We start from the raw sequence: 25421 nt of genomic DNA on the forward strand, positions 1-25421 counted from the left end.
CTATCAAAATGGCTATTGTAGATGTCTACTTGGATTGTTTTCAGACATCAAAAACTTTGAAGTTAAGAAAGTTGGATTGTGCTCAAGTAATCGCTTCACTGTCAGCTAAAACAACACACACAATACGACCTCAGCTGTGTGTAGGTTGTATGACCCTGGAGGTTGTTGTGAGTGGGTTGTGTTGCTTTCTGGTTCTGAGTTGCTTATGAAAGTTTGGATGCATCTGGTCTACCATAAGCTTTGTATTTATTTCCTTTTTTTCACAGAGTAAATTTGTGGTGGAGTTCACACATACAGACACCATTTTACCATCAATGTTGTGTTGTCAAGTGAGACACTCCCACAGATCTATTAGCAGTAGTGGGTTGATCAGAGAAGTTGAGTGGAGTGGGGGCAGGGGAACATTTTATTCTTTAGCATCAACGTCTCTTCCAGCTTTCCCATGAAGAGAAGAGTGATGCTACATTAGAAATATGAGCCTCTAATGTGAGTCAAATGGTTTCACTCCCTCAGGGTTTCTCAAATAGCATCAGCACAGCAGTTTGACTTCACATCTTTCTGTATTATTCCTTTAAGAGCCACTGTTGTTAAATTTGATCCACTTGCTCATTTGAGCCAATAGAAATAAAATAATATACAGATGTGCTCTAAGGACTTCCAACACACTCAGCAAACTCATTTGTACAAACTTTGTTTCATTTCTGCAATTCAATGTTGAAGAAGGTGAACTACAAGACAAAGTGCTGCATCTTCCATGTCTTTATTTCACCAATAATATTGTATTTGTTGGGGGTATCAGGCTCTTGCATCACATTCTTCTACAAAAGGACCTCCTCTTCTGTTCTCAATCAGCCGGTTATCAAAAAAGATGATAGAATGAGCTGTGACAACTAATCTTATGTCGTATTTTATTTTATTGTTCTACGTCTTAAAACAGTTTCCAAGTTCAATTTACCAACTCAGTTTCTAACATTTTATCAAAACATTTTATCTGTGTGATTCTCAAAAGAAAAAAAGTGCAAGTAATTCAGTAGTAATTCAAATACTCTTTTCCCTACGGGGTCACCAGGGCTGCTGGTGCCTATGTCCAGTAGTCAGCGGGCGAAAGGCAGGGTCACTCTGGTCGCCAGTCCATCTCAGGCAGTAACTATCGATTGGAATGTGTGTGTGATTGAAATGATTTTTTTTAATGTGCCTCAGTCATTCAGTCAAGTTTATTTCAATGCACATTTCAGCAACAAGCCAGTTGAAAGTGCATTACATAATAAAAACAGAAAAATATGAAGTCACAAAAAAAACACCATGTAACTGGTTTTCCAACAATTGGGAAAACCAGTTACAAGCTTTAGATTTTGATAAGTGCCAACATCAAAATCATTGATACACATTAAATAAGTTGGTCAATGTTTTATTTTTTATGGTTCAAAAGCAACTCTAATTAGCTGAGGTTTTAATCTTGATTTAAAGGAACTCAGTGTTCAGCTGTTTTGCAGAGTTCTGTAGCCAGCATTCTGGAAAAATGCTGAATCCTGTGACAGTAATCACTGGATCACATTGATCACTGTTACAGTGATCAATGCAACTAAAGATAAACACATGGATGAGTTTCTATAGATCTTGCCGGGACATTAATCCTTTAATCCTGGAAATATTCTTCAGTTGACAGGAGCCGATTTTGTAACTGGTTCTGAAGGTTCAGGTCAAAGTCCATCACCACACCCAGGGTTGTACCTGATTGCAAGCATTATATTTCTAGCTGTATAGTTGCTAGATGTAATAACTGAAGCTGTGTACCAATCTTTGGGTGAAAGGATGACTTCAGTTATGTTTTTTTCAGCTGGAGAAAGTTATGGCACATCCACACATAAATCTATTTTAAGCATCTGTTCAGTGATTGGATGGTTTGGAGTCACCTGGGAATATTGTACTGTAGAAATGTGTGTCATCTGTGTAGTTATGAAAGCTAACCTTCACTTCCTGAGCTAGTGGGAGCATATAGATATTCCAGAAGTGAACCTTGGGGTGCCCCACATGTGACTTCTGTCCGTGTTGATGAGAAGTTACTTACTGAAACAAAGAAATCCCTGTTCCTTATCTAAGACATTGAGACATTTGTTGTGAATTGGGTCTATATAAATAAACTGAATTGAATTGAAGTTAACATTAAAAACTTTTGAAAAAAAAACCCTTCTTTGTTAAATGTTTGGGGAGAACAAAAACATTTTGTCTCAATCACGGTTATGTAAGATGGTAAATGGCATTTGTGTAGTATCCAATTAAGTCTGAGGACTTCAAAGCATTTTACTCTCATTCAGTCATTCACTAATTCATACACATATTCACACACTGGTGAAGGTGAGGCACATTATAGCCAAGGCTGCCCTGAGGCAGACTGATAGAAGTGAGGGGGCTGTTTTATTGGTGTCACCCTCTTGGCACCACTAGTAGGCAAAGCTGGTGAAGCACCCAAGGACCCAACGGCGAATCGACTCAGAGCGGGGATTGCACCAGCAACCCACTGGTTACAGGATGAACCCCAAACACAGTGGCTTTACTTTGGAAATCATTTGGTAAAAACCTTTAGACTGAAAAGGTTTTCTGAGTGAACGTTGTTTTCGGTGATCCTAATCCTCTTTACACATTCCAGTAAACTGTTTTTGAGCTGAAGTCTGGAGTTTGGTCAGAGCTGAAGAAACCTTCATCATCTCACAGCCACGTCAGCAGAGGAAGAGTTCTGTGCCTTCCAGAAAATGCCATGAAGCCTTTTTGAGATTTTGCATTTCATATATTGTTTGATTTCTTTTAGTTCTGAATGTGAACAATGCTTTAATGTGGAGTTTCTACTGAGTGTAAGATCAACATCATACAGTTCCAGGTTTATAGATTATTTGATCTAGTTTTTAACTTTTCTTTGTTTTGCGTTCTTTCAGGCAGGGGGGAGGAAATGGGAGCCAAGGCTTCTCTGGTGGAGGCCACTGGTCCCAACTCCAGGATGACTCCTCCTTCAACCCTGGAGAACATCAAGGCAGCATATGAAGATGGGGATGAGGAGACTGCCAGGGAGCTGATTCAACAGGCCTGTTGTGTGGAGTGTTCTGGGGGGATCCATCCTGACGGAGTGAGTCATTACCATTACAACGTTAAGAGTATGTGGAGGGCTTCATATAAAACATTGTTGTTGAAGTCCTAATTGTTTATAATCTAAATAGCATTGGTAGCATGATATGCTTACAGAAAATGTTGTTCCATGTCTTGGGGATTGTCTTTTTTTTTTTTGTTTCTCTTTTTCACAGGTAATAACAAATCTGAAAACAATAGGAAAGAATATTGATTTCCCCATTTTTTGCCCTTTAGATCTGATCATTTCAAGCCTTTCAGATCTAAAAGATGAAAGAGTAGGTAGAGTTGGTAGTGATTGCAGGCATAAATGTACTCAGAAAAATTAAAAGTTTTTGTCAGGTTTGCCCTTTTATGAAAATGTCTAAGAAGTCTTGCTTATGGTGCTGCTAACACCTTCCACAATGAGCCCAACAGAGAGCAGGAAGCTCTCACACAGGTGAGCTTTTCTTCCTTACTTGTGACTGAGAAAATCAAATGATTGACAAGCAAGATAGAAGTGCTAACAAAGACAAATAGTGAATATAAAAACTTCAACACAATCACTTCACAATGATTAAATCTTGAGCGTGCAGCCAGCGTGTGGAGCAGAGAATGAGGAAGCACAGGGCTTCTTGGCAGCAGACGCTGTAATGGTGGGGGTGTTGGTGTAAAGGGGTGTCTCTGTTACAGCGGAAATGCTAATATCTGTTATTTTGGTAGTTGAGAGTGACATTACAAGCTCAGTTGCTGGCAGGAAGCAAACACAACATGATCTACAACTGAGAGATTACTCACAAACCTATGAACTGCAAATTTCCATTGTAGGAGCTGTATTTCTGTAGGAAGTGGTGTGTCTGACTACATGAAACAGCTTCAGAATCCATGTGTGAATATGTCTAAAGATGCTAATGTAACACTGTTTTTGCTAAAGCCAACAAATTAGCATGAGATTTACTGTTTATGTGGCCCTTTTTGTTTCCAATAATTTTGGCAAACTGCTGTCAGCCTGTGATGTTGGGTGACATAAGTGCACTATGCAGCAACACTACATTGGAGATGCAGAATTTTTAAAATTGTTTTAGTACAGGTAGCCTTTATTGACAGTCACCAGACAGAAAGTGGGCAGAGAAGGGGGGAAAACATGCAGTAAACATGCAGGTAATTCTACACGGTATCTATAGGTTTCAGCAAGTTAAACTTAAGAATGCTTTAGTGTCACTTTGAATGAAATTTAAGATAGTAAGATGTCTGAAGAATCCTGGTGTATTACAATGAAACATAGAAAAAAGTGTGAAATTTCTGAGGTCTGTTTGTGACTCTTAACAACAGTCTTGTGTTTTTCTCACTGCACACTCTACAGCCTTAATGCACACAGTGCTAAGATTGGAAGTGGTTTTAGGAGAGAATATGTCCGACCTCGTATGGGTCGTCAACAGTAGTTAGCCTGTGGCGATAATAAATGCTGTCAAGCCAACTGGCGATAAATTTGCACTTACACATGATAAATGCAACAAAATTCATAAATAACAACTATAAATATTGGGGATGGTTGTTGTATCTTGCTGCATTACAATCAAGGAAGAAAAAGCTATGAAATTTCTGTAGTCTGTGGGTCATGGCAGCAGCTTTGTGTTTTTCGCAATACACATGGCCCTCTGCAGCCATTTAACCCTGGCACTCCACAGAGTGCCAGGGTTAAATGTGTTTTTGGCAGAGAATACGCCTGACCTCATATGTGTTTACAACAGAAGAGAACTTGTGGCAACAATGAATGTCGTCTAGCAGACTGCCGATAAATTTGCACTTACCCATAATAGAGGTAAAAAAGCTAGCTAGCTAGCAAAGGTCTCAAAGGTATATTAGCAGCTAGTCACCGGTAGCCTCAACCAACTCGAGACACTGAACACAGGGAAGATGTCTGCACGCCACTCAAACGTTTGCCCGATAGAAAAGTCTCAAATGATTAAACAAAATTTAAGAGCAGTAATAAACATATTTAAAGCCAACTTAAATTTTCAAGTGATTTTAAGACATTTTAAGGCCTTGATTTTAGACACATGAATTTAAGACTTTTTAAGGTTGTGTGGACACCTTGTTAATACCTCTATATGAGGAACTCCCATTCTACTGCTGCAACACACATTACACTGTTTTTTTTACAGTAATTATACAGTTGTTGATAAGGAAATTCAGCTCAGGTCATTTACTTCATAGTAATAAGGGTTTACCTTCTGCTGCTTACCTAAACCAGATAACTTTTTTCTAAAGTTTCAATATTATGATTCAGTGAACCTGACCTAGTGGCAGTGTTTCCCAGCCTTTTCTCATGGCAGCCTCATTCCCAGCCTTTTCTCATGGCAGTCTAGCTTCTTTATATAAAGACGCCACTGAAAATCAGCTTGACATTATTATAGTTTGATGTAGACAGTTTTTCTGCTTTTTAAAAAAATTCTAGTTAAGCCCTCTACCCAAATATTACATGGACTAAATCAGACGCTTAAAATGTTTATATGTTATAATTCTATACCAAAACATATATTGAATTAATAAAGTGCTCATATTTAAATGTACCTTAGCAAAATAAATAAATAATAAAAATATAAAAAATTCCCTCCTTTGGTGTGAAATGGGAAATTTTCTGAATTTTATTAGTGATGTCATTGAAACTGTAAAAATATTTCTATAAATACCTATTGGGCAAACTGGGATGTTGTATGGGATATGCAGAAATCATAGGTGAGAATTTTCTGCATTGTCAGAATCCAATTATTGTTGGATGTTTTTCAGGTCCGCCTCTTGTCTGTGGCCACTCAGCACTGTGATCTAGTGAGTGTGTGTTACCTTCTGAAGGAAGCCCGTATCACTGTGCCCCAGGAGCTGACGCTGTCCAATCCAGCCGTCCTGGCAGCACATGGTGGCTACACCAACCTGCTCAAGGAACTGCTGGATTCAATACCTGGTACGGAGAAGAAACAGTTCAACAATCACATATTTTATATTTTACTCCTCTCATTTTGAATGGCAAAATTCAGCTAATGTTACCCAGATGTTGGTGTATCTAAAACTGCATGGGTGTTAGCAAACAAAATGGATTTGGACATGAAGTCCTCTCATGTGTTTGACTGATCTGTTCTGATTTGCTGCCGTTTGTAAAGGACCAAAAATATACTCAAGTAAGAGTAATTACTTCAAGATATTTTCACTCAAGTAAAAAGTAAAACGTAGCCATCAAAGAAATTACTCAAGTGAGAAAGTACTCTGTGAAAACACTACTTAAGTAATGAGTAACTGGACAAACAGTAGATGATGTACATTATCGATGGGAATTTCAGCTCCAAAGCAGTTCTTCATTTATTACCATCTGCAGCTCCATATATTATCATAACCTGACAAATAGGAATGTTTTTGATGATGCATGCTGTTAATTGTATATTCATCTGACCTCCAAATGGCGCAAAAGACTTAATGGATAGAAAATAACATTACAACAACAAAGCTTGTGTATAAACAAGAGGTCTCATTTTGACATAAACTGCTGGTGTGTGTCTGTGTCCGATACGAAGCATGTTTGTTCTTTGTTCAATGAAGTTACTCACAGTAACTTCACTCTAGTATACAGCTACTTGTATGTTTATGTAGCTGTAAAGCCCATCTGAGGTCCGCGTTTGGTATTCACATTAACATTGTGCTTCTTTGCACAAAAATCAATGTATGTTAATTTAATTATTTGTGATATTTGCATGTATTTATTGTTACTGACTTTGTTTGAGGTATTGTCCTGTATTTCTAGAGCCTCATCCACTCTTCTAAGACAAATTTCTGCCATGGGTGACAAATAAATGACCTAATCTAATCTTATCTTCTCTCATCTCATCTTAACTTTACTAAAGTAGCAGTAGACATACTTCCTAATAATGTTACTCGTGTAAAAGTGAAAAGTACAGTGCATTGGAACTACTCCTAAAAGTATGGTTTTGTTTCCAAAAAGATATTCTAGTAAATGTAAGTAGTCACTATCCTCCTTTGCCTTTGTGTAGAACATGTGTATTGAAATGCAAGGTGTAGAGTACAATATTCTATACACAAGCACAAGTATGTTACTTTGGATTAGAAGTGGGGACCTTGTGTTGATTATCATTATAAATTTTCTATCATAAGAGGTTTGATTTATCATTGTCATTATAAGTTCAAGTTAATGGTGTAAAACAATGCCCCCCAAAAAAGCTTTGTCAAGATTGTTAGTTTTCTTATTTGCTCGAATATTTATTCACTGTTCATTGAATACCAACAAATTTTGAAATCTGATTAAATACAGTTACTGTGTAGTTTAGTGATACAAATCACACTTTGTTATGTGACCGGTGTGGTAAAGACTGATGTCTCATGCAGTCACAGCCAGACAGTTACCTAAAAAAGAGGTTATAAATAGTTCTTATTGTCATTTTTACCACTAAATATAGTGATTGTCCAATATAATGCTAAGTCCATGTTGTCCACACCTGCTCTGTAGCATGATGTCTACTTTCATTTTTTAGGACAGTATGGTTTAAAGACTGCTCTCTAAAACTACCAGGATATGTGTAACTGCAGGAATTTTGATGAGAATGGTCTGATTTGAAGAAACATTTTAAACCAGCAAATCGCCTGCAGAGATCTCATCTGTACCAAAAAGTATAACATCCTTAAATTTGTTATACTTTTTAATTTGTACTATTTTTAGTACAAATTTTAAACCTTTATTCCTCTAGCAAGTGTATAAAGCCTGGAAAGGCATGTTTTCTCTGCTCTAAATTCAGCTGTGTGGTGGATCTTATTTGAGCTGTGTAGTCCAACTTTATGTTTAAAGTTAATATTAGAATGATCAGCTGAAACCTCCACACCAGGTGGCAGCCTCTTGGTTCAGACTGTGATTACAAAGCACAACATAGAGAACAGATATGATTGGTCAGCTTTACTTCATTCTTGACGAAATCTCCTGAAGCGTTTACATTACAAGGCCTGCTGTAAAACTCCACAGGCATATCACGCTCTGAGCTAATATAGCTCTTTTTCTGCCTAGAAACAGAGCTGAATGAGTTTTGGTTGGATGAAAATTTGCTGTGTTGCCACCATAATTGAGTTAACAGTTATGTTGCTTTTTTTAAAAATATGTATATAAGTGATTAGTAACTATAATATTTATTGTTGTCCACCAATTAGGTGTGAGTCTGAAGAGAGATCTGGTGAACTGCCTGCTGGCCACAGCCTGTCAGCAGGGTCATCTGGATGTGGTGCGTCTGCTGGTCCACAGCTACGATGCAGATGTGAAGGACTTTGCGATCCACAGCGATGAGTTCGCTCTCCTCTGTGGACTGCCGCTGTATGCAGCTGCACAAGCCAGTAAGAAGACAGAACTATTCCAGGACCAATTCTGCTCTGATAGCAAAACACGAAGAGAGTGATTTTCAGTTCCTGCTTTGTTTTGTGCGTAATTGCATTTGACATCCCAATCACAGTTAAAAAAGCATCCTACTGCTTCAGCTATGGCATTAAGAAACCAACAGATGTTCATTTTTCCAGCTGTCCCTGGTTGTGCTTTATCTGTATGCTTTCAGAAAATAGTATGTAAGAAAAACTGTTTTCTTCCTGGAGAGATAATAATAATGATAATAATCCAGCAAACTTTTTAGGACACTCAAAGATGATTTACAAGGAGAGAAAAACATAGACAATATGAACAGCTTCAAATTGAGATTGTTATTGTGGGGCCTAGGCCAGTTTACCCTGAAAAGTTTAGCTCTGGCTTTTCTTGTAGCTAGGATAACGGAATGTTTTGTTTTTTAGGTAACGAGGAAATCGCTCACTTCCTGCTAGAAAATGGTGCTGAATTTTCATCCTACACTCTGATGGACTATCCAGATTTCAGCAAACACCTCCTGAGACAGAAACTTGACGAAACATCTGGTGCAAATGGAGTGGAGGTCTGAGTCTTATATAGTACATGTGAGGTCTTCACAGGATAGACCTGTCTTTAATAAGAAAACATAAATAATGTTAGTTTAAATGTATAATCTGGGTTTTTAGATAATCACACCTTCCCATAGGCAGTGTTTCAGAATGAATGAATGGCTAATAAATGAAAGGTGTCCATGTAAAGCAGGGGTCTCAAACTCCAGTCCTCGAGGGCCGCAGTCCTGCAACTTTTAGATGTGCCTCTGCTGCACCACACCTGAATAGAATAATTAAGACTCTGGAGAACTGGTCTACACAAGGTGGAGGTAATTAAGCCATTTCATTCCAGTGTTTTGTACCTGTGGCACATTTAAAAACTGCCGGACTGTGGCCCTCGAGGACTGGAGTTTGAGACCCCTGATGTAGAGAGTAGATTCACCTAAAATCATTCTAATGTATATTTAGATTATGAGTTAGTGTTATTCATGTATTCTGAAAACACTTCTGATTTAATTTTAAACCTAAGAAAATCATCACAACTTTATTTATTGACCCAAAGATTCCATTACAATCCTGCAAATTCCAATTAAATTCAAAAATACTTTAGCATGTTTGCTGCAGTCCATGAAGCCAATGCAAGTGGTGTTGTTGTTTAAAATACTTCCAAACCTTTGACTTTGCCCTCTGCAGGGTTAGCAGTGCAATTTTTGTGTTATTAGCTTTTGCTTAACACCTTCCAGCTCCATTATGGCGCTTGTAGCAGGAGGTAACAAGTGGAAATCACCTGGGATGTGTTGTTGATAGGAGCAAAGCAGTTCTGAGTCACATATACATTAGTTGTGCACTTGTTAGAGTTTATTAAATGTCTGCAGCTTATTTCTTTCTTACATCATCAGGGTAAACTATGTACTCCTCTATTTAGACTATATTAAGTAGAAGAACATAACTTTATATTGTACATTCCCATTTAGAATGTAGATATGTGCAGTATAGGCTTATTAAAAATACACCACAGAAGCCTGAGCCCAACCGACCATTAAGTATTAAACTTGTCCGCCTCTTTAAATGTCTGTATATCTGTATGGTGAGAGATGAGCAGACAGACGTTGGAGTTTGGGATATGATCCTTTCTTACTCTTGGTGGATGGAAGAGATGGTTTGAACAAACTCGTTCTCTCTCTTCATGAAACTTCTTTTTCATCTCCTCTGGGATTTGGGGTCGTAGTTAAGGATTCATTTGAGATTTTGGGGTGCTAATGAGCTGGCCCCAGTTGTAAAAACATATCTTGTTGCCATAGTTACACATGATACCAACTCTTTAAAAGTGGTATGCATCCCTTCATCCTAAAACAATAATATAAAGTTATGAACCAAAGACTAGAAAAAAACTAAACAGAGCTGCACCAACATGTTGCCACCAGGAGGGGCAGCATGTTGGTGCGCCAACATCAGGTCCTAGAATCTGATGTTTATTTAATGTTAGCAGGACATTTTTTATGCTAACCAGTTCTAAGATGTCTTATCACTGGCCATATCTCTGAAATCATTCTTGGGGATGAGTGTGTCTGTCTGTTGGTGTCTACAGAGTGTCCGTGTGTACTGGAGTGGCTTGCAGTTACCATATTTGGAGCTGGACTGGTTCATGGATGTCTGCTCCCAAATCACCCACCTGGACTTGTCCTCCAACAGTCTGGTTGCTCTGCCCTCGGTGGTCCCCTGGGGCCTTATCCATCTCAGAACTCTGGATCTGTCTAACAACGCTCTTAAAGAGCTGCCGTTTGCTCAGAACTCCCAGGATGTCATCTGCTCCAGGTATGGGACCAGATACGTCAAGACAGACAGAAATGTGTAGTTTAAAGATTTACCTTTGTCTTTCTATTATTTAGTTAATTAGTAGATCAGACATCAAGTTGTTTCATATGAGCAGATAAGAACATTTCTCATGAGATTGTTGATATTTGGTTTTGCCGTAACACAAAGATTAGAAGCTACTTTTCTATAGAAATATTCTATATCAATATCTCAAACGGAATTTTTTCTATGGTTCAGGTTACAGATGGTGAATATTTCTCAGAACCAGCTGAAGAGTTTACCAACTGGACTTCTCCATCTGGTCCACCTGCAGAAACTCTGTGCTGCCGATAACCAGCTCAGCACTCTGTTTGACATCCCTGACAGTATGTTCCATATCTGATTATGTGGCACACTTTGATTTCTCAATGCACATTATGAATGTTGCCATGTCTAAAACTGTAGTAGGTAACTTTTATAATCAGTAGTTTTTTTTTTTTTTTTACGTTTCTTCACATTGTCATTATGTTGTGATGGCATAAAAGGAGACAAATAATCTGTGGAAAAACAAGTTCCTCTGTACATATTTAATATTGATATAAACTATTTCCACTGGCATATTATTTCACTTGCAACATGTTAAAGAAATAAATAGGTCTGGGCGTGCTGTGGTGGTGTAGGGGATAGCGTGACCCACGTTTGGAAGCCTTGAGTCCTGGATGTGGCTGTCGCAGGTTCGATTCCCTGACCCGTTGACATTTACTGCATGTCTTCCCCCTTTCCTGTCAGCCTACCTTCAAATAAGGGACACTAGAGCCCACAAAAGACCCCCTGGAGGGAAGAAAACAAAAAAAAAGGAAATAAGTCTTACGTGAGGTGAAACACTGAATTAATCAAAATGTATTTTGATTATTATTTTATTGAGAAATTAAGCAAAGAAAATGAGCAATGAGTCCCCTGACTAGTCCAGGAAAGTAAAGAAAAGATGAAAGTGCATCACTTTTAATATCCACCAGCCCTCTTACAAAAGGGAGTATCCCACCAGTTTCAGTTTGCTTCACCACTCTGGTATTTGCACCTGCAGACTGTGACCCTTGATGCTTCAAAGCCAGGACAGAAATACCATTTATTATGTTTCCAGGAAGGATTATGTTTATTATGTTTCCTCCAACATGAAGGATGCTTTATCGAGAAGATTCATTGATTGCTTGGTTGATTGAAATAAAACAAAATTTTGTCATAACAAACAATAAATTTTTCCAATGTTAGAAGTGAAATAATCTGTCAGTGGAGCCAGTATGTTTTCATCAATATTAAGAAATTAATGGCATAAAACAAGATCCTATAATTTGCTGAAAAGCTGGTATATTTGTTTTTTAAATTAACATGTCATTTTAATATTTTCTGAGAGCAGCTTTACTAGAATCTGGGCTTATAGACATAGAGAATTTGAAGGAAATAACAAGAAAGATCAAGTTTATCCAAATACTTTACATTTATCATGATTCATATTCTACTGGCCATATAATGTTCCCTCCCAGCTTTTAATATTTTTGAAGAAAAAAAAACTGCTTCATTTTGTTTGTGACAATTTTGATCTGCTGACAATTTTGATCTGCTTTCAAGTATTGAACTGCAGAAATCACAACCCAAACTTACCAACCATAACACCATTCAGTAAATTAGTCAAGTATCATTCAGCTATATATCAGCAATGCATTACAATTTATAAACTAGAAAATTCCTGAAGAAATTTAACTGGGGCCTGCCAAAGTGTGCCCGTCGGTTTGGACCCAGCGTTCTGATGCTAAGAATTTGCATCAATGCTAAGCTTAAAAACTTCCAAAGAACCATGTGGAGAATCACAAGAATGTTGACTAACATGGACATGCACGATTCAGCATGATAATCAGCTCACTAGCATGTTGTCTATACTTGACTTACACCATTAAGTATACTAAACATGGCTAAAAAGACAAAAAAATACCCAATAGCTTATTTAAGATAAAATGCTAATGCTAATGAACTGCCTTGCTGCGCAAGGCAGTTCCCTAACCTGAGAGAAGAATATAAAGCATTCTAATATTATTGCATCGCCTTACGGCGATGCATTAACCTGAGGGTCATATTCAGGCTTTTATTTTGAAATTTGCAGTAAGCTTCATATTAAATGCCCACACTAATCCATTGTCTAAGAGTGCTTTGGATAAACCAATCACGTCAAGCAAAAATGAGCAAATATATGATGTAAAAATTGCCAAGGCTTTTATTTTGAAATTTTCAGTAAGCATCATAAGAAATGGTCAAACTCATCCCATGTGTAACAGTGAATGTGTTAAATCGTTTCTATAATGCTCAAAACACAAGTAGTTCTAAAGGCCAGCTCAGTCCTCCTCTGTAGTAACTGACAGTTCCACCATGTTGTAGTTCTAACCTTCAGTCTTTGTAGTTCTAAAGAGCAGCTCAACTGTCATGAGAATGAAACACACAGGGAGAGATGGAATCCTAATAGTTTTAAGCAGTTAGTTTTTCTGATCAAAGCAGGCCAAACATCTCCTTACCTAAATGCTGCCAATAGCATGTGGGGTATCATTTGAATGTTGTCTGTAACTGACTTACTCAATTCAGTATATTTAAAATGACTAATAAGTAAGAAAAATAGCTAATAGTTTATTTAAGGTAAAAGTCTTATCTTAATTGACTGCCTTGCTGCGCAAGGCAGATCCCTAACCTGAGAGAAGAATATAAAGCATTCTAATATTATTGCATCGCCTTACGGCGATGCATTAACCTGAGGGCAATATGAAGGCTTTTTTTAAAAAAAATAAACATAAGCATCATATTAAATGCCCACACTATGGCGTTTTGGTGGTCCTATTTATTATCATTAGGTCAAAGGTTAATGCCATTGCATCATTAGAATGTTTTCTGTAATTGATTTACTCCATTCAGTACATTTAAAATGACTAATAAGTAAGAAAAATAGCTAATAGTTTATTTAAGATAAGACTAATAAAGCATTCTAATATTATTGCATCGCCTTACGGCGATGCATTATTGTTCTGATTGTCCTATTTAATATCATTAGGTCAAAGGTTAATGCCATTGCACTGGCTTGCTGCGCAAGCCAGTGCCATAACCTGAGAGGAAAAGATAATATAGGTCAAGATAATATAGGCAATATCTCACCTGACAGAGATATTGGGGTTTTTATTGGGAAATTTCCATTAATCTTTATTTAAAATTTACACACTAATCCTTTGTGTAACAATGGTTTGTTAAAATCAGTTATAAAATGCCCAAAACACAAGTAGTTCTAAAGGCCAGCTCATTCCAGAGTGTCCTCCCATGAATCAGCTGCTCTGGCCTCATGTGTTCCGTTGCTATGGTAATGGATCAGCTGCTAACTGTCATGTCTGTGTGAGAGACAGAAAGAGGGGAAAAAAATTCTATCTTTGTGAGACACCCAGCCAATTAATATGGAAAAAGCACTCCGAACAAACCTTTGCTGTTCAGGAACCGTAATACATATTTGAAAACCGTTTGAAGCGTATGAGAGAGCTATTTGTCTTCTCCGATAGTACCGCAATTCATATTTTTACCTCATTCACAGTAATTGCAGTGATGAGACAAAAAATTGTGCAGAAACTTTTCAGAAATACATGGAAGTGAATCAGGGAGAGCGTCAGTTACCCTGTCCCATGATTTCACTCTGAAGCACCTTGACAGAAAACCGTAAATGCTAGAGAAATATCGAACACATTTTACCGGAGCAGGCACGCGTATCAATGTCATGACCGAGTTTGATACCAATCGGGCGATATTTGTGGGCGTGACGGCGATTTCAAAATCGCTTTGGGGTCAGAAATCTGCTTAAATTCTCACTCTAAAAAAGCGGCAGTTGGTTTCAGTTATGCTCTGCGTTTCGGCAGTTGGAAATTTTGCTAGTTTTTCGCTTTTTACGTCGCCATCGTAAGTCCGATTCCTTATAAAAATAATAGCTCCAATGCCGGGACCGAGCCGCACGTTTTGATACCACTTTTGTGGCTGGGCTCGCAGCGGTACGAGCCGCATTAACGGTAACGGAAGAAGTAATTATAACTAGAAAATTCCTGAAGAAATTTAACTGGGGCCTGCCAAAGTGTGCCCGTCGGTTTGGACCCAGCGTTCTGATGCTAAGAATTACCATCGATGCTAAAGAAAGCTGCAATGTAATCAATAGCATGTGGAGAATCACAAGAATGTTAAGTAAGCTGGACATGCAACATTCAGTATGATAAAGCAAGTGCATTAGCTAAAATGAGCAAATATGCTAATGTAAGCATAAATACTTTCAGTAGCATGTGGGGTATCATTAGAATGTTTACTGTCATTTACTTACTCCATTAAGTATACTAAACATGGCTAATAAGTCTGAAAAATAGAAAATAGCTTATTTAAGCTAAAAGGCTAATGCTAATGAACTGCCTTGCTGCGCAAGGCAGTTCCCTAACCTTCGATAAACAGATAATGCAGAATGATATCACTGCACCGCCTCTGGCGGTGCACTGTCCAGAGGGGCATATTGAGGCTTTTATTTTGAAATTTGCAGTAAGCTTCATATTAAATGCCCACACTAATCCAATGTGTAAGAGTGCTTTGGATAAACCAGTCACATAAAGCCAAAAAGAGCAATTACATGATGTAAAAATTCCCAAGGCGTTTATTTTGAAATTTTTGTTAAGCTTCATTTGAAAGGGTCAAAGTCATCCCATGTGTAACAGTCATTGGATTAAATCAGTCATATAACGCTCAAAAAAGCAATGACCTGATGTAAAAAAATTTCAAGGGCTTTTATTTTGAAATTTTCAGTAAGCTTCATTTCAAAGGGCCAAACTCATCCCATGTGTAACAGTGACAGGGTTAAATGAGTTATATACAGCCCATAGCAGCAAGTTGTTCTAAAGGCCAGCTCAGTCCTCCTCTGTTTTAACTGAACTAGTAGTTCGAACTACAGTGATGCGTATTTGTAGTCCTCAGCAGCTCTCCCTGCTCTGGGTTCCGTTGCCATGGTAAATAATCCTCTCTGCCAGCTGTGAGTGAGACATCCAGGGGAGACAATTCTCTGTTTGAGCCAGCCAGTTTGACTAAAAAAGCATTGCAAAAACAGTTTCCGTTCGGGAACCGTAATACATATTCGAAAACCGTTTGAAGCATATGAGAGGGCTATTTTGTCTCACATAGTCCCGCCATTCATATCTCTACCTCACTCACAGTATTAACAGCGATGAGATAAAAAAAGTGTGTGCCAAGGTCTGAAATTTTTCAGAAATACATGGAAGTGAATCAGTGAGATCTGTCTGCTACCCTGGCGCATGACTTTGCTCTGAAGCACCTGGAGAGAAAACCGTAAGCGCTAGATAATTTTTTAAAACATTTGACCGGAGCAGGCACGCGTATCAATGTCAGGACCAAGTTTGATACCAATCATGCAATATTTGTGAGCGTGAGGGCGAGTTAAAAAATGATTTGGGGTCAAAATGTCGCTCTGACTCTCACTCTAGCGGAGCGGCCTTCACACTCTGATTTTTCCAAAAATCCAAAACTTTGGGTCGCTTAGAAAGAAGTTGTGGACAAACCATAATACATATTGACGTGCTGTCTTCACTTTAAAAGAGATCACGGACGTATCTACAAAATGAAGTTTGAATGGCGTTTCTACATAAAGTTATGACGACACAGAAAATCCTCAAAAATAGGGTATTTTCAGGATTTACTGGTTGCCTCGCCCCTTGATACGAGACTTGCACCTGGTGAGCTCGTTAGTGATTTTGGGGTCGTTTTTTGCTCTTTACGTCGCCATGGTAACTCCAAATCCCACCAAAAGTAATAGCTCCAATGCCGGGTTCGAGCCGCACGCTTTGATACCACTTTTGTGGGTGGGCTCGCAGCGGTACGAGCCGCATTAACGGAGACGGAAGAAAAATAAATAATAAAGAGGCATTCTATTGGGTGTAGAACAATAGGTGCCTGCCATGCAATGCATGGAGGCAGTGACTGACTTGCTTCGCAAGTCAGCCACTGCTCTCCTTATGCATTGCTATGGGCAGGCCCCAATAATAATAATAAAGAGACATTCTATTAGGTGTAGAACAATAGGTTCCTGCCCATGCAATGCATGGAGGCAGTGACTGACTTGCTTCGCAAGTCAGTCACTGCTCTCCTTATGCATTGCTATGGGGCAGGCCCCAATAATATGACTCTTTAATTTAGTTTAAATAGTTTTCTTCCCCTATTTGGTTAAATCTTGTTTTTGCTCTTCCAGCTGTGAACTGGATCGGTCTGCGTAAGCTGGAGGGACTGGATGTGTCTGGTAACTGTCTAACCAGCCTGCTCACTTCAGTCATGCACTGTTTAAAGTCCCTGCGCTGCCTTGATGTGAGCAGAAACAAACTCAACGCTTTCCCTGACCCCTGGGCCTGCCCACTGGTAAGAGGTCATGCTGCTTAAGAACAACTGTCTGATTAAGAACAACTGTCTGATTCATTCTATTAAGAGTTTGGATAAACATTCATTATTACTGGTTGTGGTTTGTTGTGATCTATTATCATGACTAAAAGGAAAATGTCAGATTTTTCATTTCAACACTTACGCCTACACAGTATTAGATATACATAAGAATATGTGAATAAATTCGTTTTTGTTAAATAAACATTTTATAGCTTGAAATGCAATAACATCATTCCTTTAGTGAATGCAAGATCATTTGTAGCAATGTATGCTTCTGCAGTTCTTCCAACATTAACAGCAAAGGGTGCTGAATAGGTGTTTTTTTACTATAGAATTTGAACTAAGTGAAGATGAAACTGTCCCACTTGACAAGCTTTAGGCAATAAAATATAATTTTTTAAGGTTTTATGGCTTTAGTGGTTTTTATTTGATAGTGAATTGACAAGAAAGTGGGTAATGAGAGAAGAAGGAAGACATGCAGCTAAGGTCACCAGGCCAGGAATCGAACCTGCAACAGCTGTGTTGAGGACTAAGGCCTCCATATGTGGGTTGTGCTTAACCCCTGCGCCACCACAGCACCTCTGATGTGCAGAGTGTGCCAAGGTTTTATTCAATTAAAATCAATTATCAGAGTCGTCGGTAAAATCAAAATCAACTTATATTCGTAAATTTTATGGATTGAAACAATTCATTTGACTTTAATTTCCATTGCTCACGCTGTAATCAAAGTACAGTCACAGACAGAAAAACTACAATACACAGTTTTTCTGTTATGCTAATAGTAACAGCCTGTCCACTTATCTGTCCCTTTCATGTAGAATCAATGCAAAGCTTCTTCCAATCAGATTGAGAATCTTCCAAACACCATATCCATCTTCTGGAGGACTCAGCTGCAGGAGGTTGACTTCTCTGACAACTGCCTCAAAGATCTTCCTTCCTACATCTTTGAACTGGAGGTATTGACCATCATGTGGATTGTTACTGGACATTTCTGTGCATTTAAGATTAATTACAAATCTAAAGTGAATTTTCTATGACAAACATGACTATGTATATTCTCAGTCATCTGAGTCATGACTACTGCAACCTGAACAACCAGAGCGTCTATCTACCCACATTAAAATGAGCCATTTTCATTTCACTTCTATTAGAATAGAATAGAATAGAAGTACTTTATTCATCAAGGAAATTACTTCGCAGTTGCAGCATAAAGACAATTAATCCAATATTAATCCTAAAAGGACATGAAATGTTGTAAATCATATTTTCCAAGTGACTTCAGAGTTGTTGTGGATGCTGATGAGTGGACTGGGAGGGTCTCACGTAGCAGTCTGTATCGCAGCGGTACTGAAGAAGGTTCTGACAGAAAGTCTTCAGTTGCTATGTGACAGTCTCATGAAGAGGATGTTACGGGTTCTCTGTAACGTTCTTTATGAATTTTAATTCCTAGGTTTATGCTGAATGTCTGTAAGAAGAGTCTTCATGAGAGAAACTGATCCTCATGTGACCTGAAGCACAATCTGATTGTGGTGCAGTTTGTTCCTGTTAATTGGTGAAAAATTAGGAACTAGTTAATTCCTTTATTTTATTTAAATATCACTGAATTGTGACAAATTTTCTTGATACTTGTTTTGATATCAGATGAGGCTGTATTCTGATCTGTCTCTTACTGTCTGTACATTCATAATCAGATCCACATTCACCTAGAAATGATTTAAAAATGACTCAAATCATAAATCAGCTTTAACCAATAATTTTATAGCTTGTTATGGTTCGTGGAATGGTCAGATGGCAGGGGAACCGTGGAGGTGCAGGGAGGAAGGGGGCTTGTCCTGTCAGACCGTCAGACTACTTCCTTTCTTTTATCCACCTTACTTTACACATTATTCTTTATTTAACAAAAAGGAATGAAGAAATATGAAGTAAAACAACAAATAAACTCTTTTGAGTCCGATGTTTTGGGTTGACTTACTGACCTTACAACCAGATGGGTGGATCTCTAACTTTGATATGCTATATAAAATCTTAGTTTGTTATTGCTACCTTTACCTGAAATACACTACAGAACATGAGGTGGTTTCAGTTTGTTTGCATTCAGAAACTTTATGTGTAGCAGGAAGTCTGTCAGCATCAATGTCCTAATGCAGAGGTGCCCAAAGTGGGTCCTGGAGGGCCGGCATCCTGCATGTTTTATTTCTCTCCCTGGTGGTAGTAACAACCTTTTCAGTATGTCAATGTTCTTCTTAGGCCTTCTAATGAGCCATCATTGGTTCCAGTTGCGTTAAACCAGGGAGAGAACTAAAACATGCAGGATGCCAGGCGGCCCTCCAGGACCCACTTTGGGCACCACTGTCCTAATGCCTCCTGCCTCCATCTGCTCTTCCCTTCAGGCCATCGTCTCATTAAAGCTGTGTGGGAATCTGATAGAAACACTCCCTTCTGCTAATAAATGGAAGTGCTCGAAGCTCAAGACTCTGGATCTGTCCAGGAACCAGCTTGGCAGGTAGATCCACACGCTCACCTGGAAACACTTCCTGGTTCACAGGCAGGTGGCTAAAATTAGTCTGGCGGGAATAACTGTAGATGTCAGCTGATGTGAAACCAAAACTCAATGCCTCTGTGGGTTTGTTTTGCTCCATCTGGATAGTAAGGCTGTATAAAATTTTATGTTGCGATGAGTTTAGTTATAATAATGACACTTTAAAAAAACATTTTCTTCAGCCCTCCTTTTAGTACGTACACAAGCCCGATTCAGCTGCCAGGTTTACTGTGCAGCTTCGAGAAGAAGAGGGGATATGTGGCAAATTAACTGAGGATGAGACCTGAAATCTGAACTCCTCCTCCTCTCTGTCACCACACCACATCTACATTATTATTTTTTAAATTGACAAAATAGAGCTATTTTCTTGTATTTCTTTCTCTTCTTTTCCTCTCCAGACATTCCACTTTGTAGTCACCATTTCCTGGTAACCTGGACTGTTTCGCAGCCTCTTCTATAACCATTGAATGGCCTCGGAAGCTTTCAGTGGTTCAGTGGTTCACAACAACTGTTACTATGAGTTGTATAATTTCTGCAACGGGTCATTATAACACCTAAAAACAGACAAGTTCCACTTTTCTATGGAACAAGAGTGATCACTTCTTCTTTGCACGGTGACATTTTCCATTCCATGGAGTTCTTGGTTAACTCAGCGATGACAGTGATTGTTCTAAAGGTTCTGTGTGGTTTTGTTTGGAGGCAATTTTGCTCATCTAGGTGAGCTTGTGATTTTATATTTTATGTTAGATTTATTCAGCCTTCATTCTAACTGTACTATCATCAAAAGATGTGAGGGCCTTATAAATAAAATCTACTATAACATTGACATAACATAATATTTAACATGCTAAATGTCTGAGATAAAGCTCGAAATCATTATTTTTAAATATATTATCCATTAAAAAATGTTAAATGATGTGCAGAATAATAGTTCATTGCAGTTGTTTTTAAAATAAAGGTGATTGAATGCAAACAATTTCTTCTGTGGAAAAAAATACAAATTTATTTAAAAATATTTTATTTATCTGAATGGAAATTAAATTATGTTGTAAATATTAAGAGGCAAATATCAAAGAATGGTTGTGGATGGTGAGACTGTTGTTAGGAAGGATGTCCAATAGCAGTCAGTGTTGCAACTAATCTGAAGAGACCTCTCACTGAAGACTGTTGCTGTACCTTAGTCTCATGACCTTCATGCTATGCTAACAGCTCAACATCCAGGGAGCAGATGATGTTCCACAGTATCATCTCCTGCCTGATAACATCAGTTGTTGGCAGGTTTTCTAATCCATCAGTTTTGCTTTTGCTGTCTGGCCATAGGGTTAGAGAGCATTAGTCTGGATATGATTCTTTCCTATTACAATAGCTGGAAGAGATGCCTTAAGCTTCCTCCTTCTCTTTGCTCTCTGTCCAAACTCCTGGAGTTTGGAATCATAGTTCAGATATTATCTCAGCTTTCAAGATGCTAATAAGTTGCTACCAGTTGTAAAAAAAGCACCTTGTTGCCACAGTTATGCAAACATAACATCTGTCCAAAAGTAAGAGCAAAAATCCTTCCAGCTGCCCGGCATCCAGAACCAGAGGAAATAATTTTCCAAATATGCAATGATTTAACCAGAAACATGACAAACAAAAGTCTGGAAAACCAATCAGAAGCAACGTAACAGAGCTGCTCCAACCTGCTGCCACAAAGGGGGTGACACTCTGGAACATTACTGTCTTTTAAAAATATTTCCTGACTTATACATGCTATTTGACATTATTGTTAAATGTGAAAATGTCTGTCTTTTTTAAATTTCTTTTTGCTGATTATCATCTACCTTGTTACATTCGGTGAAAAATCTGTCATCTTTTGAGTCAGCTGAGCTAATATTTTGAGCTAAGAGACATGTGTGAATAATTAGGATGTTATGTAATGCTGCTGAAGTTGAAGTGTACTTCTGACTTCATTGCAAATTCTGTCTTTTAGAACCGAAGAGGGGCCCAAGTCCAGGAGGCTAGCTTTCCTGACAACATGGAACAGAAGAGATCCAGACCCAGGTAATGGTCGCTCAGTCGGTCAGTCAGTTTCATAAGACTGCAAATATCTTTAGGTCACTGTGTGTTACAAACAGCGTCGTCTTTGAGAGTCATTTTAAGCATTTTATCCTGGCTTTAATCTATGTAAATATGGCTGGATTTAGTCTTAAATCTCTGCATAGTTTCTAAAATTGCAGAACTAGAGAAAGACTTTCTTGGCAGCAACATTTTACAGCAAAACTGCCTTTGAAAAAATTTTGAAAATGAAATAGACACACAAAATAATGTTGGTGTGCATTTCTTTTGTCCAACCAAAAAGTGCCAGAATATTCCCCAGATGTTTCCTTTCAATTTTTATATACATTTTTATTTAGTTGATCAAAATTTGTCTCTCAAATTCCAATTTGATCTGCATGTGTTGTAAACATCCCTTTGAAATAAACATACAAATTTATGTGTGAGCTATTTTTCTTTATTTAGGAAAACAGCCTGAAAAGAGATATTATTAAAATTCAAGGTCACATTTGTTTATTATGAAGTTATTCAATCTTACCTTCAGGCATCTGTGATCACACACCTCCTATTGTCCATTTTTTGTCTGTAAAGTTAATTTACTCAAAAGCTTTTGAATGCCACCCTGTGCTTTAAACACTTACAGTCTCATTATAAAATGTTTCACTCCAACATATTTATCCATTCATATGTAGCAGAGATGTGTATTGTCCAGTGTGTCTGAGCTGTGAGCTCTGACTCTTTGTGTTCTCTGTTTCACAGTGTGTCCCATTGAGTTCCCCAGTGTTCTGCGAGATTCCCTGGAAGTGTTGATCCTGAATGATAACCAACTGGAGTGTGTTCCCCAGTCACTGTGTGCTCTACGCAACCTTACTGAGCTGTATCTCTCTAAGTGAGTCTCTCTGTGTGTCTTTTGCATCTGTCACAGTGAAAGTCATATTTAGAGTTAAAAACAAATGCAGTAATTTCCTTTAGTAAAGGTTTGGTATTATGTATTTTCCAGGCACATTTTGAAATCTTATAGCACAATCAAGTAACTATGTAACCTTCAGTTATAAAAAGGATGTATATATCAAATATGACTGTGAATTTGACTTCACGTCATAGCTGTATCTGATGCCTTTAAATAGGCTTCCAGCTCTTCAATAAGCTCCTTTCCTTTCCAACACTCTGCCTTCAGCACATTATCACAACACTGGTTTATAGTTATGTTGTTTAGAACTGCTCTTATGAGCATTATAGTTTGTATTATGAGCTCAGCAGATGGACAGGTCCACCAGGTGCTTACTAATTGTTGCTGCTGCTAGTCTGAAGGAGCTGAGTAAAGCAGACTTTCTGCTCTGTGAGGCAGAATCTCACTTTGGAAACTGCAGCTCCAAGGTAGAGCTTTGGGTCAATAGGCGTCACTTTGTATGAACATGCATTTGGCACCCATGAATAGTTGCCACGGGAGATTCAAAGATTCCTCAAACTTGCATTTAAGAATCAAAGTAACACACCAAGTATGTTTTTTTGAGAGAATAACATTATAACATCAGATAAAGCTAAAAACAAATGGATTGTGTGTAATACCCACCCTTTAACTAAGATTGGTCTTATTTAATATATTATTCTAAAAAGAAGACACTCATCCAAGTATCACAGTTTGGACATCCAGACAGTGTGATAGCTGTGAATTCCCCTTGCTCTCTGATTGATGTTACGTTTCCTGCTGATAGCAATCCTGGAATCCGAGAACTTCCAGCAGAACTGGGACAGCTTTCCAACCTGTGGCAGCTGGACATTGAAAACCTCAACATCAACAATATTCCACAGGCAGTAAAAGATGAAGGTACTTCTTCACCACAAAAACACTCTGATTCTTCTCACAGATAGATCTAACTGATCAGGTTTTAACCTGATCAGTTAGATCACACAAGTCACACAACTGTGTGGTTGTGTGACTGACAAACTATAACTTCCATTTTTAAGGAATGTTTTATAAAAACAATATCTTACTACCAGCTCAGTGATCCTGTGAACAATATCGTAAAGTACTGATGAATCCAATAAAACATGGTAAGCACTTGTGCTACAGATTCAGGAATGAAATATGTGTGCTGTGTGCTGTGTTGGGAAACAGGCACCAACTCTGTCCTGGCGTTCCTCCGGGCGCAGCTTCGAAAAGCAGAGCCCTGCAGACTTCTGAAGATGCTGGTGGTCGGTCCTCCCAGGCAGGGGAAGTCGGCCCTGGTGGAGGCTCTACTGACGGGCAAGGCATCTCCCTTCACCCCCTCAGAAGGCAGTATCTCCACCTTCAGCTGGGAGCTGGAAAAACCCAATGCAGGCAAAAATAATGTGAGGAAAATGCAGAGAACCCATAACATATGCTTACTGTCAACTCAGCATGCACACAGACTCAGAGCTGGAACATTTCTCCATGCGTCCATCACAGAAGGAGTCAGTCGTGTTCCATGTGTGGGATATTGGTGGTCCGGCCAGCATGACCACAGTCAACCAGTGTTTCTTCACTGATAAGTCCCTGTACGTGGTTATCTGGAACCTGGCTCTGGGAGAGGAGGCTGTGGCCAACCTGCAGACATGGCTTCTCAACATAGAGGTGACTTTTCTCTTTCACACTTTTATATATACACAGGCACACACACACATTTTTATTTCTCCCTATATTGGCACTTTTCATTGCCTTTCATTCATTTTTCATTCATTTACTATAAGGGTAACCCTGACACTATAGTAACCCTAACCATTACCAGTATATACCTAATCCTAAACCTAAACCTAACATAAACTCCACTCACACTTTAGTCCTAAACCTGACCCATAACCCTAACACAGCACCTCTTCCGATTCCCCAAACTCTGACCTTACTCATTACCATGATACTCATAATCCTAGCCTTAACCAAAACTTAAATCACACCATACCTCTAAATCAAACCTTCACCTTAAAAAGGGCTTCCCCTGCATTATAACTGCACTGTAAAAAATGTCTCTAACTTAGTGAAAAATACCAGCAGACAGTGTTTTCCACAGCATTTCTATGTCTTGACTTTCATCTACATGTATAATAACTTCCAGTGTTTTGTGTCCTTTAGGCACGAGCGCCCAACTCTTCTGTGGTAGTTGTAGGAACCCATTTGGACCTCATTGATACTAAGTTCCGCACAGAGAGGCTGGCAACACTGCGAGCTTATGTTCTTGCACTGTGCCGATCGCCATCTGGATATCGGGCCGCTGGTTACCCCGACGTCACCGTCAAACAGCTGCAGTAAGACGCAGTTTATCTGTAATCACAATTATTAATAGCTGCATAAGCCTAACGTTGATGAAATCCTTGTGGCACAACACTGTTGAGTCACATTTCAAAAGGAAGGTCTGATTTTAATTAATTAATTTCTAAGAAATTTTTATCCATTTTTACTTTAATCAGTTTTATGTTATGTCAGTGAGAATTGTGGGCTTTTTGGTCAGTAACAGAGGGAGGCCATCAGTTCTATCCGACACCTACAAGTTAAGAAATGCTTCCTGATAAAAGTTATAGC

General features: G+C 38.5%; 1 protein-coding gene across 2 annotated transcripts in view; it reads left to right on the plus strand.

The window, feature by feature from the left end:
- The window catches only part of lrrk1 (leucine-rich repeat kinase 1), a 55432-nt gene that overhangs the window by 5556 nt on the left and 24455 nt on the right, over nucleotides 1-25421 (plus strand). For both annotated transcript variants that reach the window (XM_044143239.1, XM_044143231.1), the window contains exons 3-17: nucleotides 2931-3118; nucleotides 5887-6058; nucleotides 8299-8478; nucleotides 8923-9059; nucleotides 10616-10842; nucleotides 11080-11207; nucleotides 17126-17289; nucleotides 18129-18266; nucleotides 19701-19813; nucleotides 21819-21889; nucleotides 22643-22772; nucleotides 23599-23711; nucleotides 24003-24217; nucleotides 24315-24479; nucleotides 24975-25147. In XM_044143239.1, coding sequence (XP_043999174.1) covers nucleotides 2931-3118; nucleotides 5887-6058; nucleotides 8299-8478; nucleotides 8923-9059; nucleotides 10616-10842; nucleotides 11080-11207; nucleotides 17126-17289; nucleotides 18129-18266; nucleotides 19701-19813; nucleotides 21819-21889; nucleotides 22643-22772; nucleotides 23599-23711; nucleotides 24003-24217; nucleotides 24315-24479; nucleotides 24975-25147 — 2314 coding nt within the window. The remainder of the gene's footprint in view (nucleotides 1-2930; nucleotides 3119-5886; nucleotides 6059-8298; nucleotides 8479-8922; nucleotides 9060-10615; nucleotides 10843-11079; nucleotides 11208-17125; nucleotides 17290-18128; nucleotides 18267-19700; nucleotides 19814-21818; nucleotides 21890-22642; nucleotides 22773-23598; nucleotides 23712-24002; nucleotides 24218-24314; nucleotides 24480-24974; nucleotides 25148-25421) is intronic.

The sequence above is a fragment of the Gambusia affinis genome, linkage group LG02 (genome assembly GCF_019740435.1).
Source record: "Gambusia affinis linkage group LG02, SWU_Gaff_1.0, whole genome shotgun sequence".
Lineage (NCBI taxonomy): Eukaryota > Metazoa > Chordata > Actinopteri > Cyprinodontiformes > Poeciliidae > Gambusia > Gambusia affinis.